Source organism: Rhincodon typus, chromosome 8 (assembly GCF_021869965.1).
Source record: "Rhincodon typus isolate 14 chromosome 8, sRhiTyp1.1, whole genome shotgun sequence".
Taxonomy (NCBI): domain Eukaryota; kingdom Metazoa; phylum Chordata; class Chondrichthyes; order Orectolobiformes; family Rhincodontidae; genus Rhincodon; species Rhincodon typus.
Genome location: NC_063339.1, coordinates 39,995,554 through 40,012,873, shown reverse-complemented (window position 1 = coordinate 40,012,873; position 17,320 = coordinate 39,995,554). Strand labels below are relative to the sequence as shown.

General features: G+C 38.1%; 1 protein-coding gene across 1 annotated transcript in view; it reads left to right on the top strand.

The window, feature by feature from the left end:
• Positions 1-17,320, top strand: part of sos2 (son of sevenless homolog 2 (Drosophila)) — an 82,414-nt gene that overhangs the window by 42,516 nt on the left and 22,578 nt on the right. The window contains exons 8-15 of the mRNA XM_048600107.1: positions 608-718; positions 3,414-3,512; positions 6,137-6,264; positions 7,276-7,931; positions 11,041-11,122; positions 11,371-11,493; positions 13,596-13,699; positions 15,325-15,547. Of these exons, the coding sequence (XP_048456064.1) occupies positions 608-718; positions 3,414-3,512; positions 6,137-6,264; positions 7,276-7,931; positions 11,041-11,122; positions 11,371-11,493; positions 13,596-13,699; positions 15,325-15,547 (1,526 nt within the window). The remainder of the gene's footprint in view (positions 1-607; positions 719-3,413; positions 3,513-6,136; positions 6,265-7,275; positions 7,932-11,040; positions 11,123-11,370; positions 11,494-13,595; positions 13,700-15,324; positions 15,548-17,320) is intronic.

Genomic DNA, 17,320 nt, shown 5'->3' with positions numbered 1-17,320 from the left:
ATGCCTACTCTGAAGAAGTTACCCTCCTCCCTCCGGAAAAACCTCAGTGGATCTCTCTCCCACTGCAACTCTCTCGTAATCTCTTTGGCCTTGAAACTGCTCGACCATGTCCTGAAGCAAACCAGGTACTACAGCCACATCACCTTTCTTAGTACCTGCCTACGGAACCAGATCATCCCCAATGGACTACAATCCACATTCAGGCTTTCCCAATTTGGCCCCAACTGTGACAATGTCTACATTCAGAACATTGAGATCCTTCAGAAGCGTTTCTCCCTGCAACTCCTGAAACAAGCATTTCTGAAGAAGGGTCTAGGCCCGTAACGTCAGCCTTCCTGTTCCTCTGATGCTGCTTGGCCTGCTGTGTTCATCCAGCTCTACACCTTGTTATCTTAGAATAGTTAGGTGGTGGTTTTTGAGCAGTGTAGACTCAATGAGCCAATGGGCCTTTTTCTGTGCTGTAGTCTATGACTCTAATTTTCAGAATAATAATTGTAATAAGCAGCACATTTATTGTATTAACCTTGCAAATAAATCAACAGTTTTTTAAGCAAAATCAAATATGTAGAATGTGCGAAACAAACTAAAACTCTTTTATTGTGTGCAGGAGCAAGTATTTGACCCATATGAGGTGTGTGCACAAGACATTCTCTCACCGCAGTTTCATGAGCATTTCAACAATTTAATGTCCAGGTCATCAGTAGCCTTGTACTTTCAGGTAAGCAGTTTTTCACATAGCATTTTGTTAGTTAGCGGGGGCCGTTTAGCCCAGTTGGCTGGAAGACCCGTTTAGGATGTAGAGAGACACTGAAGCATGGGTTTGCTCCCCACAACGGCTGAGGTTACCATGAAGACCTCTCTCTTTCTCAACCTCTCCCTTTGCCTGAGACATGATGACCCTCAGTTTAAACCATACCAGTCATCTCTGTCTAATGATTATGGTGATTTTATTTATTTTGTTAATACAGTTCTTGAGTATTGCTTTTTTTTTGTCGAAGCTTTTCATCTTTCAATCATGATGTTTGTAAACATAGCCATGTAAAGGGGAATAATATTTTTGACTGTATAGGAAGAAAGTGTCGATTTGAGTGGAAAGATTAGTAGAGACATTGCCATGGAGAACACACAAGTTAGATGATGACTGATGATTTCTGCTAAGCTGTCATTAAATTTAAACCATGCAGGCTGACTCTGGTTGCTACGAAACTGAAAAAAAAGCTTCCATGTCACTGAGGAGACATCAGACCAATTCACATCTAACACCTGCCCATAAAACTCTGACATTTTGAAAGCCGTGACGAATTTCCACCCCAGTAGCTGAGAGAACCCGCAACAGTCGAAAACCAACAGCATTGCTAGAAATAAATGCACCCATAGCACATTTTTTTGAAAAAATGTCAATTTACCCTGTCTTCCAGTTTTAAAGATACATTAATGATATCCAGGATTCAGATGTACAGCTTTGCCTAAACTAATCATTTATTCCTTGGATGTTGATCTTGCCTACCTGTGTGCCAGGTTTCCTTGAAATCTGTCCATTAGCTTATGAGACATATTATCTACAGTGAAACACGAAAATGCAGAAGTATTACCTGTGTCCACCTTCAGTGGCAGAGAAAGCAGAGCAGGAGTCTCACTAAAAGGTGCAGTTGCCCAGAACCAAACCAAAATGGTTTTACTCTTTCTATGCAAAGTAACCATGAAGATGTGACATAGACATTTTCATATTTCAGGCACAGTGGAACTAAGTGTGGGAATACTTGGTTCAGCCCTGATATTTTGCATGTGTTCGCTGTACAAAGATAAGCAAATGAATGCAGTTTAAAAATGTTTGAATTGTTGATGAATGTGATGCTGTGATTTATTTTGTTTATCTTGGCTTATTAAAGCATCAAGTATTGATTAATCAGTTAGAACTAGCTGTGGAATTGGGATTGAGACACCCTGACATACCTTGAGCTGGTTTAGCAGCGTTTATAGCAGTAGATTGTCCTCATTCCTAATTCAATAAGAAAGTTTGATGTGAAAAACAGGACTCCTCACTCGAGGATGGAGTGGGTCAGTTGATGTACTTAACTTGTCAATTGATGGTATGTGAAACCAGGCATCCTTTTTATAAGCTGAGAGGGTAGCGGGTAAGTGGATACGGAGAGCATGTTAAGGAGCTCTATGACCAAGAGAGGCTGTCCCCGATTCCTCACTGCCCTCTGCCCTACCCTTGGTAAGACATGCCAGACTTGCCCAAGTGAAACATCCCATTCAACCTTTGAATCTGTATCAATGGTTTTCTTTGCTGTGGTGGACTGCCCGCAGTCCCAGCAATGGCCACGATCCCAGCGTTTCTTGGAGGCAGGATATGCATGGGGGTAGAAGTCCCATCCTGAACTAATTAACAGTCCAGCAGCTGTGCGTTTGGCATAGGGCAATCTTGCCAAGTGGAGATAGATTTGCCTCCGAAGGTGGGCCAGCTGAAGCAGCTAGCATGGTTTGGTGTCAAAACTTCCCCCTTTTATTGTCATGAGCTGTCATATTCCAGGATTTAAAGGTTGTGATAACTCTTTGGCAATTGCTGAGAGAAATTCAGCGTATAAGGTAAGTGGGTGTGGGTGTAATGTGGCAGGTGTGTTAGAGGATAGGGTGGCACTTTGGTAAGAAGATACTGGTGCAGGTTGGGTGGATTGTGTTGTAGATAAATGGGTGAAACTTTATGGTAGTTTCGGGTGGGGCTGATTTAGAGTGGTAGTGCGGGATCAATGGGTGGAAGATGGGGCTGCTCTGGTCTGAGGGATATCAGTTAGTTAGTTTTACAGTTAGCCGGAAGTTGGAGCACATTTTAATTCCTGTTAATTTGGTTCTTAATAACTGTTAAGATATGTAATTTGAAAGCCTTCAGAGTCTGAGTTCTGGGATTTGGGAACTTTTTCAGTATACTCAAGATGCTGGTTAATTGCCCATCAGAAGTTTCAACTTCTGAGCAATTACTACATAGTCAGTGCATTGAGACTTCCATGTGGTTCCAGTATCTGTGTTCAGACCATGTCTGGTCTCCGACTATCCAGAGACCAGATTATCTGAGCCAGTCTGTTGTTTTTCCATCTATTGTGGAAATCTAGTATTGTTAATGACATATTGCTTCAAATATTTTGCTGTTCTTCAATATTCTGTATGAGAATTGCTTTTTGTAGCAGTGAGATTATGTAATCACCTTCCTATTTTAATAGTACAATAAAAGCCATAAATATTTAATTTCAACAGCCGTACAGGTGCATTAATTTTTATACAAATCTGGAGTTGTAGTTGAAAAGAAATCTGATTTTGGATTCTTCAATGTTCCATGATTTTCATTATACGTTATAATCTAATTGCAGTAAATTGTAATCTGTCTATTACTAATTATGTTTTTTACTTTCTAGTCTATTGCTGAAGGTTTCAAAGAAGCTGTTCAGTATGTACTTCCACAACTACTGTTAGTCCCAATATATCATTGTTTGCATTACTTCGAACTGTTGCAGGTAAGAAATTCTGCATCAGTGTACCTAAAATGTGTTGAATTAATATAAAATAGGAAAATGAATATTTTTTCCTTCCCTTTATGCCATGTATAATAGTGTAGTTTTAATATACTTTCCTATGTATTTTTGTAAATATTAACTGTGCAGTTGGACTTGGTGTCAAGATCAGTGATCTGCACTGCCGTCTTCTGACAATCTACTGTTTCAAGCCTGATGTAGCCTCCCTTTTGGAATCTCCTAAAAGATTACATTGGAATATGCCAAATGCTGCTTATTTGCAAACGTCTTTGTTTCCAATTTAAATAAATAGTTTCCAAGATAAACTTGATGATAGATTTTAACTAGTAAAAGATGTATGCAGTGGTGCTAATCTGCTAAGTAAATAAATTAGAAACGATGATTAGAAATGATGGATTATGCTTCGTGCCAATAAACAGACTTTAGGGCTGTACATATGATTTCAGAAGGATATTCTATGTACATCTGCACGCACACATTTTCTTAAAGGAGATGATTTGTGTGTAGCTTATGTTGCAACTTTTCGATTGCTGAGTGGTTGCCCACACGTAGCTTAGAGGAAACATTGCCTCAACTGTCTGGCATCAACTGTCTTTTCTTTGCAGGTGTTTTTGCACATTGTCCAGATGGCTATTGCATAGTCAGGTTGATTAATTTTATCAAGCAAGTATCCATTATATCTCTGCAATGAATCTCTTATTAAGTGGTATTTTTCTTTTCATAAAATGAACAATCGATAAGTGCAATCAATTATCCATTTACATAAATAAATAACATTTAATTCTTTCATAGTCTAGCATCACTTAAGACACCACTCCCTGATCGATGCCTGAATAGTATGGGCTTTTGATTCAATTTGATTCAATAAAGAGAACTTAAACAAACTGACTGTTTGAAGTTACAGAGGAGATTGAGGTTTAAAAGTGCTGAAACTGACAGCTTGTTGGAAATCTAGCTGTAATCCACCAACTTCTGTATTTAACTGCGATATGTTAGGCTGCATGTGAGCTACTCCTCTTCAGATAGGTGACATAGCAATTTATGATAATAGCTCTCGATGGGTTAACTTAAGGAAATTTTTGGATTTCCCATATATACGTGGACTTCCACAAACTCACCAATGAAAGCTAAGTGAAATCACTGTTGTAATTAAGTGGGCTGAAGAAATGAGAGTATTGAAACCTCTCAGCTGCTTCCCTGCCTAATTACGTGAAAGACATTTACTCAGGTAGTGCTGTTTCTGAGAGTTCTTAATTAGTGATTTCTATTTCCTAGGAGGTGATTATCACTACTTGAGAAGTTTGTATGTCTCATTCTCACTTTGCATATGGGCCAGGGTGCAGAGTCTGTTCATTGGAGGAGGAACATTGTGTGGCCATTGCACCGCTGGTGGTATACATTGCTGCCTGGGAAACTTGGCATTCCCTGATAGTGTTGAGGCTCAGTTAGGTTGCACCAGTATGTCTGTCTGGCAATTACTTGTTAAACTCACTATGTGTGCTCTTTCCTCCACGTGCTCCTGTCCATAAAAGTCCTGCAGAGAGCCAAGGATGTCTTTCACAATCGCCAGTTGCTCAGATTTAAGTCTTAATCATTCTTCACCAGTGAGACTGCCATTTTCCAGGCAGAAAGCAAGTATCTGCAAGGTAGGAAGGAGGTGCATATAACTAAAGTTTATATGCTCGTAAATGGAACAAACGCAACATTAGATTGTTAAAGTTCAGCACGGGCATATGCATCATCTCTAAATCATCAACAGAGGTTGCAGCTCTGACTGCTCAGCTGCTCTTGGCCAATGTCCAATAGGATTCAGAGCTCTAGAGGATGTCTACAAAGTCTGGAGCGCTTGTGTGGAGCCAGAGTCAGTCAGTGAGACAGGAAGCAGCATGTGACTGCAGAACCTGAGTGGATGGCTGAGGTGGGGGATGAAGAGGGAGGACATCAGGAGATAAAGGCATGGAACTGAAGATAGACTTGTCATCCCAGCTGATTAAAAATGTAGTTCTTGTTTTAGTCCTTTAACAACTCGTATAACTCATTATTGCATGGGTTTAACAGTTTAATGGATTCTGAATTCTTTTCTGACTTAAAACATGTGCCTTATATTTCGTGGACATTAGTCAGGGGAAACTTAATTACAAACAACCCTTGTACGCAGGCACGAGTGACATTGAAAGATTTACAGTGATTTGTGTCCTCTGTTCTAAAGTATGAACTACACTTGTAAATAGGATTTATTTGATTAAAAATCCATTGTTTGTGGTTTGCATCATTTTAGTGTGCCTCAGTGCTTCATACAATGTCAAGAACTGTTATGTTGTATAGCTATCTATCATTTACAAGAATCCAAATGACTGGCTTTCATGATATTACCTTCATGTATTCATGTAGTTTTCTGCCACTTTTTTCCCCCCACATACAGAATATTATTTCAGTAGCAGTTTTCTTTTTTGATACAGGAAGTAAAAGTCATATGGTCACTACCTTCTGTAAAATATGAAAAATGCCTTTAAAAGGATTGTTTCAATATTGATTTTGTTTTTACATTGTTGGATACCTGTGTTAGTTTCACACTAAGCCTTTAATGCTTTTGTGTAAAATTGTAGCAACTACAGGAGCGAAGTGAAGATGAAGAAGACAGAGAGTGTTTGAAACAAGCCATTACTACTTTGCTGAATCTTCAGTGTAGTATGGAACGTATCTGCAACAAGCACCTACCTAAACGCAGGGCTGGGTAAGCTAAATCATTTTAGTATTTTCACTTTTGCATAGGAACCATTTTGACCGATTTTGTCACATTATCTACAAATACAAACTAATTGTTTGAGAGACCATAATTATCTTCATTCAGAAGATTTTGGAATGCTTTAAAACAGTCGATATTTTAGTTTTAAAAACTTATTTTGTACTTGAATTACCTTGTTATTTTTATTATTGAGCATCTTTTTTAACATTGCCATGTAAGTGGGATGTTTTAGTTAGATGAAGAGTAGTGCCAATTGCAGGTGCCGTTCCTTTAATAAATTTGTTATTACTGACATTAGCATAGTCAAAATAAGGAGAAGCCTGCATTAAAAAATTGGAAGCAAAGGCGAATACCATTTCGATCTTCGAGTGTTAAATGATGATCAAAGCCTTAGTTAATTGTACAAACCAAAAGGAAAAAGAAAATCAGATATACAGTTCATCATTCAAGCTCTAACTTGAATTCACCTCAGACTTGACAAACTAACAGTCTTTATGGACTGTAAATTCTTAAAATTGTTTTGGATTGGCTCAAGATCTTTGTTAGTGGATGTCTGTCCCTAGCAGAAAGTGTCCTTAACTAACATGAAGTAGTAGTTAATTATTTGTCTCATTAAGACCATAGGATGGTTAGTATGGGATGTGGAAAAAGTCACATTATGTAGTATGAAGAGGAACATAAGCCTATTGATAGGATAGAGTCAAATGAGTTTTACTCTGCACTAAACCATATTCTTCTTGTAACTGCTTAATATTTACTCAAGTGGGAAATCTTTTGCAGTTTCCAGCCCTGATATCCTGTATATTGATTAATATACTTTTGAGGACAATTTCTTTTGTAATTGTTTTCTTTGAAGATCAATTAGTCTTTGAATCCTCCACTTCCATAAGTACACAATAAAAATTATATGACACAATAACGTGCAAACAGCTTGTTCTCTTGCTGGATTGTTCATTGTGTAAAGAAATGTAATAATATTTTACTTTCTGTATTATGTAGTCAGCCTTTACCTCGCCTTTACAACCACCAGATAAGAAGTAAGCACCTTGCCATCAAGAAAATGAACGAAATCCAGAAAAACATTGATGGATGGGAAGGTAAAGATATTGGACAGTGCTGTAATGAATTTATAATGGAAGGAACACTAACCCGAGTAGGAGCAAAGCATGAGCGGCATATTTTTCTTTTCGATGGTTTAATGATCAGTTGCAGGATCAATCATGGACAGTCCCGGCTACCAGGTTGTAGCAACGTCGAGTACAGACTCAAAGAAAAATTTCTAATGCGGAAAGTGAAAATCATTGACAAAGATAACTCTGGTGAATGCAAGCATGCATTTGAAATCCTCTCCAAGGATGAGAACAGTGTAATATTTGCTGCTAAGTCTGCAGAAGATAAAAACAACTGGATGGCGGCTTTGATTTCACTTCAGTATCGGAGTACACTGGAGCGAATGTTAGACACAGTTCTTTTACATGAGGCGAAGGAGCAACCACTGAGACTGCCCAGTCCAGATGTATATAACTTTGCGGAAGAAGACTCTGAAGAGAACATAGTATTTGAAGAGAGTGTACAAGCTAAATCTGGAATACCGATTATAAAAGGAGGGAGTGTGCTAAAACTGATTGAGAGGCTGACATACCACATGTACGCAGGTAAATGTCTGGCTGAATAGATGGAATTTCTCATTAAAATTTTACTACAATATGTACACAATATGTAGTATTGGTCAGGTGTTTTGACACACCAGTTTAAAGTTGAGTTGCATATCAAAATAAATGACTGTGCAGTAAAGCACAACGTATTTGTTCACCATCTAAATGTTGTGGTTATCTGAAGTTAGCTGGGAATATCATTTGAATAAATTTCTGGCATGGTGGTTTTATATGGGTTGGCAGCTACACCACTGAATTGAAGCTAATTGTAAATCATACGCTGAATTTTTTTAACTGTCTGAATACATTTTAATTGTTGCAACGAGGAGTCTAAATTTTTTTGACACATATGTAAAACAAAATAAAGAAACTAGTCTTGTACAGCTGTAAAAGGGCTCTCAACCTTAAATCGACCCTTACACCTCTGACACTACAGCATGAAACCTAAAATTAAACACCCACACAACACTGGTCTTGGACAGGAATCACAAGTAGTTCGGAGAACTGAAAACTAAGCCAATGTGTTGAGGATAATTTGTAAGTGTGATAAGTTCCAACGTTTAGCACCGGAGTTCACAGATTTGTGCATATTTGTGCAATAATATGATCCATGTGTATACAATGTATCAATCTCATTTGCATAAATGATGAGTCCCACATCTAAACCTTAGACAATGATTGTACCTGCTGAGTGGAGACCAATATGTAGTGTATATGAGTGAATGTGAGGGGAACTAGATATTATCAATAGGAAATCTCTTTTTCTTTTGGTTGAGGCATTATATTAGGGTCATAACTATAATGTATGATGTGGGATGTTTAGGAAGGATTTGACGATGAATAATTTCAACCAGAGTGTTTGGGATCTGGAACTCATTGCCAGAAAGGATGGTAAGGCCAGAACTACTCATAACAGTTAACAAGTACTTCGATATGCACTCACAAGCTAGGAACCTCAAACTCGAAAGTGGGATTAAGCTGGATATCTACATGGCTCACACAGACACAGTGGGCCAAAAGACCACTTCCTGTGCTGTAAATTTCATTATTGAACGTGAGGCACCGATTTATTTCTTCGTCACTGTAGCTTTCTTTTGAACTAATCCTTTACTAAAATCTGAGTTTTATCCCCTGTTCCTGCATTTTTCTTTTCATCCTGCTCTTGCTTGCCTATCCATTTGTGTCTGGTCTTCACTCTTCAGGTTGTTTCATTCTTGTCAGGTTTCCTGTGAACCTGTTACTACCACATTTCACTTGTACTGTGATTGTAGCCTCCCGCCCTTTCCCTTAACCTCCCCTGTCACTGTTCCTCCTCTCTTCCTCCTGAGGATATCTGGTCCTGTACACCCCACCCACTTCCCATCTCTCCCTCTATTTCTCTCTTCCACATCTTAATTGCCTCGATTTACCTTCTCTCTTGATCTTTGTCACGTGTAATATGATAAAATTAAAGATGTCATTCACATCACACTGCTTCGTTGGCTTGCTTCTTTTATGATCTTTCAGGTGTACCTCTGGTTGTATTGTGATTTTGTTTTTGCTTGTCTGCTATGGTTTTTGTTTTAGATGTTTCTAATCAAGCTATTCAGGTGTGTAGTAGCACACCTCTGGAGCAGGTTTGACTTGAATCCAAGTCTTAGAGTTAGGGACACAGCCACTGCATCACAACAGCCCCGAAATTTTCTGGATCAAATGGGACTTGAACCCGATTTAAAAAAAAGCAAAAGAACTGTGGATGCTGTGAATCAGAAACAAAAACAGAAGTTGCTGGAATAGCTCAACAGGTCTGGCAGCATCTGTGAAGAGAAATCAGAGTTAATGTTTTGGGTCTTGTGACCCTTCCTCAGAACTGATGGTAGCTAAGAAAATGTTGGTTTATGTACAGAAGATAGGGTGTGGGAGGGCGTAAGGAGTAAATGATTGGTGGGGATAGGCTGTATCCTTCCCTAACTGACTGTTCAGTAACCCTTGAACCACTGGGTGAGCCATTAAAAACCTTGCATCAAGTGCCATCCTTGTTCACGTGCAGCAGTGAATGTAGCTAATGTTTTGGAATAGCAAACATACTAACCCCTTGGAAATGTCATATTGCTAAATGTTATAATATTCAGAAATTCCTGGCTTGCAAGACACAAAAAGGATGTAAAAGAGGATTTTGTCACAAGGTACCAATTCTGATGCAGGGTCTAGGCCCGAAACGTCAGCCTTTCTGCTCCTATGATGCTGCTTGGCCTGCTGTGTTCATCCAGCCCTGCACCTTGTCACCAATTGTGACGAGGCAGTTTCCTTCCCAAAGAACATTAGTGAACCAGATGGGTTTTTTCCAACAATCAACAATGGATTCATGGTCATCATTAGACTCTTAATTCCAGATATTTATTGAATTCATATTCCATCTTCTGCTGTGGCAGGATTCAAACCCAGGTCCCCAGAATGTTATCTGGGTCTCTGGATTAACAGTCCAGTAATAATACCACTAGGCCATTGCCACCCCATATAAACCAACATTTCCCTAGCTGCCATCAGTTCTGAGGAAGGGTCACAAGACCCTAAATGTTAACTCTGATTTCTCTTCACAGATGCTGCCAATCCTGCTGAGCATTTCCAGCAACTTCTGTTTTTTGTTTGAGACTTGAACCTGGGCTGTCTGGCCCAGAGGTAAGGGCAATGTCACTGTGCCACAAAAGCCCCACAGTTTTGATTGTAGATATTTTCTAATCATCCTGTTCACAGATGTTATTACACTATTCTGAAGAAGGTGGGATTTGTTTTGAGTTTATACTTGGTTTGTTCCAACAATGTAAATACTACTGATTTTGTCCTGTGGAGTCACAGCTGCAAGGAATTGTCACTACACTGCTTAATTTCACTTTGACATGTATAGCTATCTGAGACAGGAAACTTCATCAGTCAGCTTCGATTGGATTCAAATCCAATTTCCACCCAACTAAAAGATGGTAATCTACCCTCATTTGCCGATACACCTAATTATGCTGTTTCAACAAACAGTTTAATTTTTGCCCAAGTAGTTATTATTTTATAATGTAACTTATTGATAAATGTGCTGCTATTGTACTTGCAATACAAGTAATTTGATATTTATTTACAGATCCTAATTTTGTGCGCACTTTTCTAACAACGTATCGTTCATTCTGCAAACCCCAAGAGCTGCTGAGCTTGTTAATAGAAAGGTAAATAAGGAATTAAAGTATTAACTAGATCTGTTTTTTAAAAAAAAACACTGCTGGGGGCCCTGTAAAATGTTGTCAAGAAAGATGCATAGAAGACGGTGTATTGTTTGTCAGTTGGCTTTTACAAAATCACGAAGGTTGGTATGCACCATTGCCAGTACTACTACCGTTAGCCACATTTTTGCTTCTGGAGCTTTACATTTGTAATAAATATTTTTTGTTGAACGTGTAATTTTTGTTTTGTGTAGATTTGAAATACCTGACCCAGAGCCCACTGAGGCAGATAAGCTCGCCAGAGAGAAGGGTGAACAGACAATTAGTGCAGAATTGAAGCGGTTTCGTAAGGAGTACATCCAGCCAGTGCAACTCAGGTTTTCATTTACTTGTTTTTTTGATAGAAATATAGTCACAGTTGGTACCTTGTGATGAAATCCTCTTTTACATCCTTTTTCGTATCTTGCAAGCCAGGAATCTCTGAATGTTATAACGTTCAGCGATAAAACATTTCCAAGAGGTCGACATATTTGCTATTCCAAAACGTTAGCTATATTCGGTGCTGTTCATCAACAAGGATGGGGCTTGATATAAAGTTTTCAGTGGCTCACCCAGAGTGGTGAACAGTCAGTTTTAGGCAATTTGACAGGAGTGATCCTGCCTTTGGGCTGCTAGGCAGCAAGGCATTTGGGAGCAGGGAACAGAAGCTTAATCCTATAAAGCTGCTGATACTGTAGATTTGGAGCTGTTAAGAATCAGAAGCACTTCCTGAATTTTTGCTAAGAGTTGGGGTTAGGTTTCGGGAGGAGGTATAAAAACTGTTAGGGCTCAGAAGAAGCTATTTGTTATTAATAATTCAGTACCGTAGCGAGGAAAGGTAAAGGATGGCTATAAGCAGCATTTACCTTTGCAGCTAATCCAGATCAGAGCTGGGGGTAGTATGGTGGGGCAGTACCAGCTTGGTGAAACTAGCTGTCTGTGGACAAACTGAAATACCTGGGTTAGGTGCTGAAGTGCAGTTTGCCATTTCCAGGTGAGTGCAGTCCTAATTGTGAGAGTGAGCAAACAAAATTATTGAGGTCGTCAATGACATTGCTGTTTTTGAAGGAACTGTGAAGTTAACCCTTAAAGAGATTGGAAATTGGAATCCTGTATAAAGTTTTATTCGATTTGATGATTTGCAGTGTCATGAACATTTGGGAAAGTTTGAGACGTCCAAAGAATCAGTCTTGACCATGTGTTATTTGATATGGTCTGTAGGTTTTCAACCATAGTTTGTCTGCTAACCTCTATTTACTTCAGTTTAATTGTAGATGTTCGAAATAAGATGTGTATGTATAGTAAATTGCATTACTGTTCTAGCTGAGTACGGTTAAGTATATTGTTGTTTGTTCAAAACCTTGGAATCTTGTAGCATTATTCTTGATCTCACATTTGTCTACTTCTGTTAAAAGAAGAAGACTACTTGTCCCTAGCCTGGTTGTAGCATGAATTCCAGGATCATGACGTATACTAGCTGTACCATGCCTACAGTCAGGGAACTGCTTGTACATTATTCCTGATATTTTATTTGGTATGGTACCTAGAATATATCTTCCATGTGAGAGTGTGTGATTTGAATATGTAGAGTTTTCCTCCAGCCTCCATCCAGAAGTTCTTTGGCAGTAGAGTCTGGTAAGCATGTGGAAGACACATGGAATTGATTCAGCAAATTGCTCGAGAACACATTTCAGGATACCTGGTTGAGTTCAAACTTAACAGGAAATGCCTGACGTGCAGAAAAGCAGTTAAAGATCCAGTTTTCATCTGAATGGTGAGACATTTTTCTAGGAAGTATTTGAGCCAGCATGGACAGCAAAGATCAACAAAAAGAAGTTTCCTTCCCCAGCTTTCACCTATGCCAATATCAGCTGCTGTTCATTGGAAAAACTATCTTGTTAAAGCATCTATGTAGAGTTTTATGAATCCCTTGTATTTCTTATTGTTGTGTTTTCCAGGTTTCTGTTTCTCAGTGTAATTTTAAAATTGTGCCAAAGAGAAAAAAATGAGCACTAATGTGTACTTTTAAACCAATTGTAAGTTGTTAAAGAGTATATGGTGCAATATCTTACGACTCTATCTTGGCATAACTGTCAGCATAACTGTTTTAAAATAGAAGAACAATTTTACAGTAACCAAGTGGATTTGAAATGATGTTGTTGGGTAGACTCTTCTACAGGGTATGATTGTCATGTTTAGCTGCTTGTTGGTAAAGGTTCTGCTCCAAATGGGCACAAACAGGTGACAGAAGCTGGTTACAGCTTATGTGATTGACCAGTTTATAATCATAGCTGGTACTTTCTGATTTAAAAGATTATTGACAGTTATAGAACAATGTGAAATTGTATATTAAATGCAAGACATTTTTAACAATATTCATCTAACTTAAAGGGTATTGTGGTATTTTATTACTTGGTTTAACAACCTGTTTTCTTTTTAGGGTGCTAAATGTGTTTCGACATTGGGTAGAACATCATTTCTATGACTTTGAGAGGGATAATATGCTACTTAATAGGTTGGAAGCATTTATTTCAAGTGTGAAAGGTGTGTATTATGGAAAACTGGATCTGTCGGAGGTTGGCTTTTTTTTTGGGAAAAAAGTTTCATTGCTGTAGATTTATTACTTCACTATCGACTTTATTCAATTGAATTATGTAGTATTAAAAACTCAGTTTTCTGACAATTTCCTACGATCTTTTCTGTCAGATCCTTTACATTTGTTGCAACTTCACTTTTCTTTGTTGTGGTGCTTTTATTTGTATGCTTGCCTTTTTCAAAAAAATACTGTTTAAAGTACATGTTTTTATGTTATATGCAGTAATGCCCTGACCTCCTGCAGTCCTGTCTAAATCCACAGCAGTAAACTCAACAGCAGTAGTATGAAATATCAACTCATTATCATAGTCTCGTTTTTGTACTATCAACCCATTGTAAGGCTTAAATGTAAGAAGTTGACTATGTTGTTTCATAAATGGTGCCAGCAGGCTGATTAAACCCAAGTGAGAAATCAATCCATGCAAGTCATCCATAGGATGTGCCTCAGGGATCACTGCTGTTACCGCAATTGTTTATAATTTTAAATAGATGATTTGGAGTTGGGGACCACATTTTTTGTGTTAAGGTTTGCAGATGACACTAAGATGAGTGATAGAGCAAAATGTGCAGAGGACACTGGAAGTTTGCAGAGGGATATAGATAGTTTAAGTGAGTGGGTGAAGGTCTAACAGATGGAGTACGGTGTTGATAAACGTGAAGTCATCCATTTTGGTAGAAATAACAGCAAAAGGGACTATTATTTGAACGGTAAAAAATTGCAGCATGCAGTTGTGCAGAGGGACCTAAGTGTCCTTGTGCATGAATCACAGAAGTTTGGTTTGTAGATACAACAGGTAATTAAGAAAAAAGATGGAATTTTGACCTACATTGCTAGAGGGATTGAGTTTAAAAGCAGCGAGGTTATGTTGTAGCTGTGTAGGGTGCTGGTGAAGCCACACTGGAATACTGCATGCAGTTTTGGTCTCCTTATTTGAGAAAGGATGTACTAGCACTAGAGGGTTGCAAAGGAGTTTCACTAGTTTGATTCTAGAGTTGAGAGGGTTGGCTTTTGAGGGAGAGGCTGAATAGATAGGGATTATATTCATTGGAATTTTGAAGAGTAGAAGCATAGAAACATATTAAATTATGAAGGGAATAGATAAGATAGAAGCAGGGAGGTTGTTTCCACTGGCGGGTGAAACTGGAACAAGAGGGCATAGCCTCACAATTAGAGGGGAGCAGATTTAGGACTGAATTGAGGAGGAACTTCTTCACCCAAAGGGTTGTGAATCTGTGGAATTTTCTGCCCAGTGAAGTAGTTGAGGCTTTCTCACTGAATGTTTTTAAAGCTAAGATAGTTTTTTGAACAGTAAAGGAATTAAAGGTTATGGTGAGAGGGCACGTAAATGGAACTGAGGCCATGAAAAGATCAGCCACGATCTTATTGAATGGCGGAGTAGGCTCCAAGGGCCAGATGGCCTACACCTATTTCTGGTGTTTATGTTCTTATGCTCTAAGTCTAAGAGTTAATGAATATTTAAACAAAACAGACAGCTTTTAGCCTTGCTACTTTATGCCTGATGTTGTTAAAATCTGTATTCTGCGTAATGCAAGTTAATATTTTATTTTTGCAGGGAAAGCCATGAAAAAGTGGGTAGAATCTATTACAAAAATTATTAACCGCAAGAGACAAACTCAAGTAAATGGAATCAGTCATGCTATTACTTTTCCGGATCCACCACCTCAAATTGAATGGCATATTAGTCGACCTGGGCAAATTGAGACATTTGATCTTATGACTCTTCATCCAATTGAAATAGCACGACAGCTTACACTTTTAGAATCTGATCTTTACAGGTAAAATAGTAATTTAGCTAATGTAAAGAGCCTGTAGCTTCGGATTTTATTAAAGTTCAGCACAAACACTTTGTAAGGTTGTTAAAATCTGAGATCCAAAAGATAATTACCAAATAATTTCCAGGACCAGTTAAATAATAGAAATTTGCTGCATATTGTCATATTCACTGTTAGTTCAGCACTTCCTGCATACTCACTTTGAATGTAGTACTTCCTCAGTAATTAGTTCAAACTTTTATACAGTTGTCTTCAAGACATACCAGTTACAAATTTTGGATTTGTATTTTAAAGTCTCTGTAAGCAGTGTCAATAATTTAGAGCATGTTTAATTAGAAAATGGCAGTACAGTATAGCCCTGGGGCATCAAGTTAGGGTCTTCTCCAATGTTTCAATTGATAGCCTCAAAATACTTTGGTGAAACAATTGAATTGAATTATTTTCATCTGGCAATTGATATTTGTAATTAGTACTAGTTAGAATCAAGTCTCCTCTTAACTAATTTCAAACGTTTCATAGTGTCCAAAAATGTCATGCTCCTCTTATGATGTTATTCTTAATGACTACCTTACTTTCAGATGAGATATTAAAGTAAAAATGGACGTAATAGGTTCCACAATACTATTCAAAAAGCAAGATTGATTTTTTCCAATATTCTTGTCAACAGTTGTCCCACAACCAACATTAGTATACAGCTCATTGTTTATTCATCCCATTTATGGGGCCTTGCTGTACACATACTACACGATAACGAGGACTGCATTTTTTTAACTAGTGATGCACTTTGAGATATCTTGAACATTGTAAATGCAAGATCAGTATTTTAACTTTAGCAGTCTAGCCTGTTGTTTAATAAACCGATGAACTAATCCTCCCTCGTTAGCTAATCTTTGTTTTAGACATAACTGGTGTGACTGACCTTCACACATGACTTCTTGTATTTTTCAGTCTCTTCACAGAAAGTGGAAAGATGTCCCACTGACTTGTTCCCCATTCAGTTAGTTGTCAGCTTATCAATGAAACTGGTGTCTCCACTTGCCCAACCACCAGCTGATCTTTCGTTCTTGAGACCCGAACAGCGTCTCCTGTTCTCTGAATGATAGTTCCATTTTGTTTTAATGATTCTGTAGGAAAACAATTGCCTTATTGCATCTGTTTGAATTTGATATTGAACAATGCTATTCCTAAAATGAATTAGATTGATTCAGTATAAATCTTACATGCACATCTTAATCTGGAATTAAGAGTCAAATAATGACCATGAACCCATTGTCAGAAAAACCCATCTGGTTCACTAATGTCCTTTAGGGAAGGAAATGGCTATCCTTATCTGGTCTGGCCTACATGCGACTCCAGACCCACAACAATGTGGTGGAGTCTTAACTGCCCTCTGGGCAATTAGGGATGGGCAATAAATACTGGCTTAGCCAGTGACGCTGTCATCCCGTGAATGAATAAAAAGATGCCTAGTACATGAACAAATAAGGGTGCCAGTTAGCTCAGTTGTTTGACTATGGTGACTTTACCTTTTATGAACAAATAAGTGCCTTTTGAATCAATAATTGTAAGACTTAATGAAGTGAGAATTCTAAATTTGTTTAAACATACTTTGCACTTAAATATAATTTTCTATAGATCCTAAAATGGCTCATGCCACGTAGCAAGTGATCTGCCGATAGCTTAAAACTTGATAATATTTCAGAGAAAACATAAATAAAATTGAATACTTGTTTATGTATTCACTCAGTTGAGGGTTGGTTGAATGGCGGTTTTGTA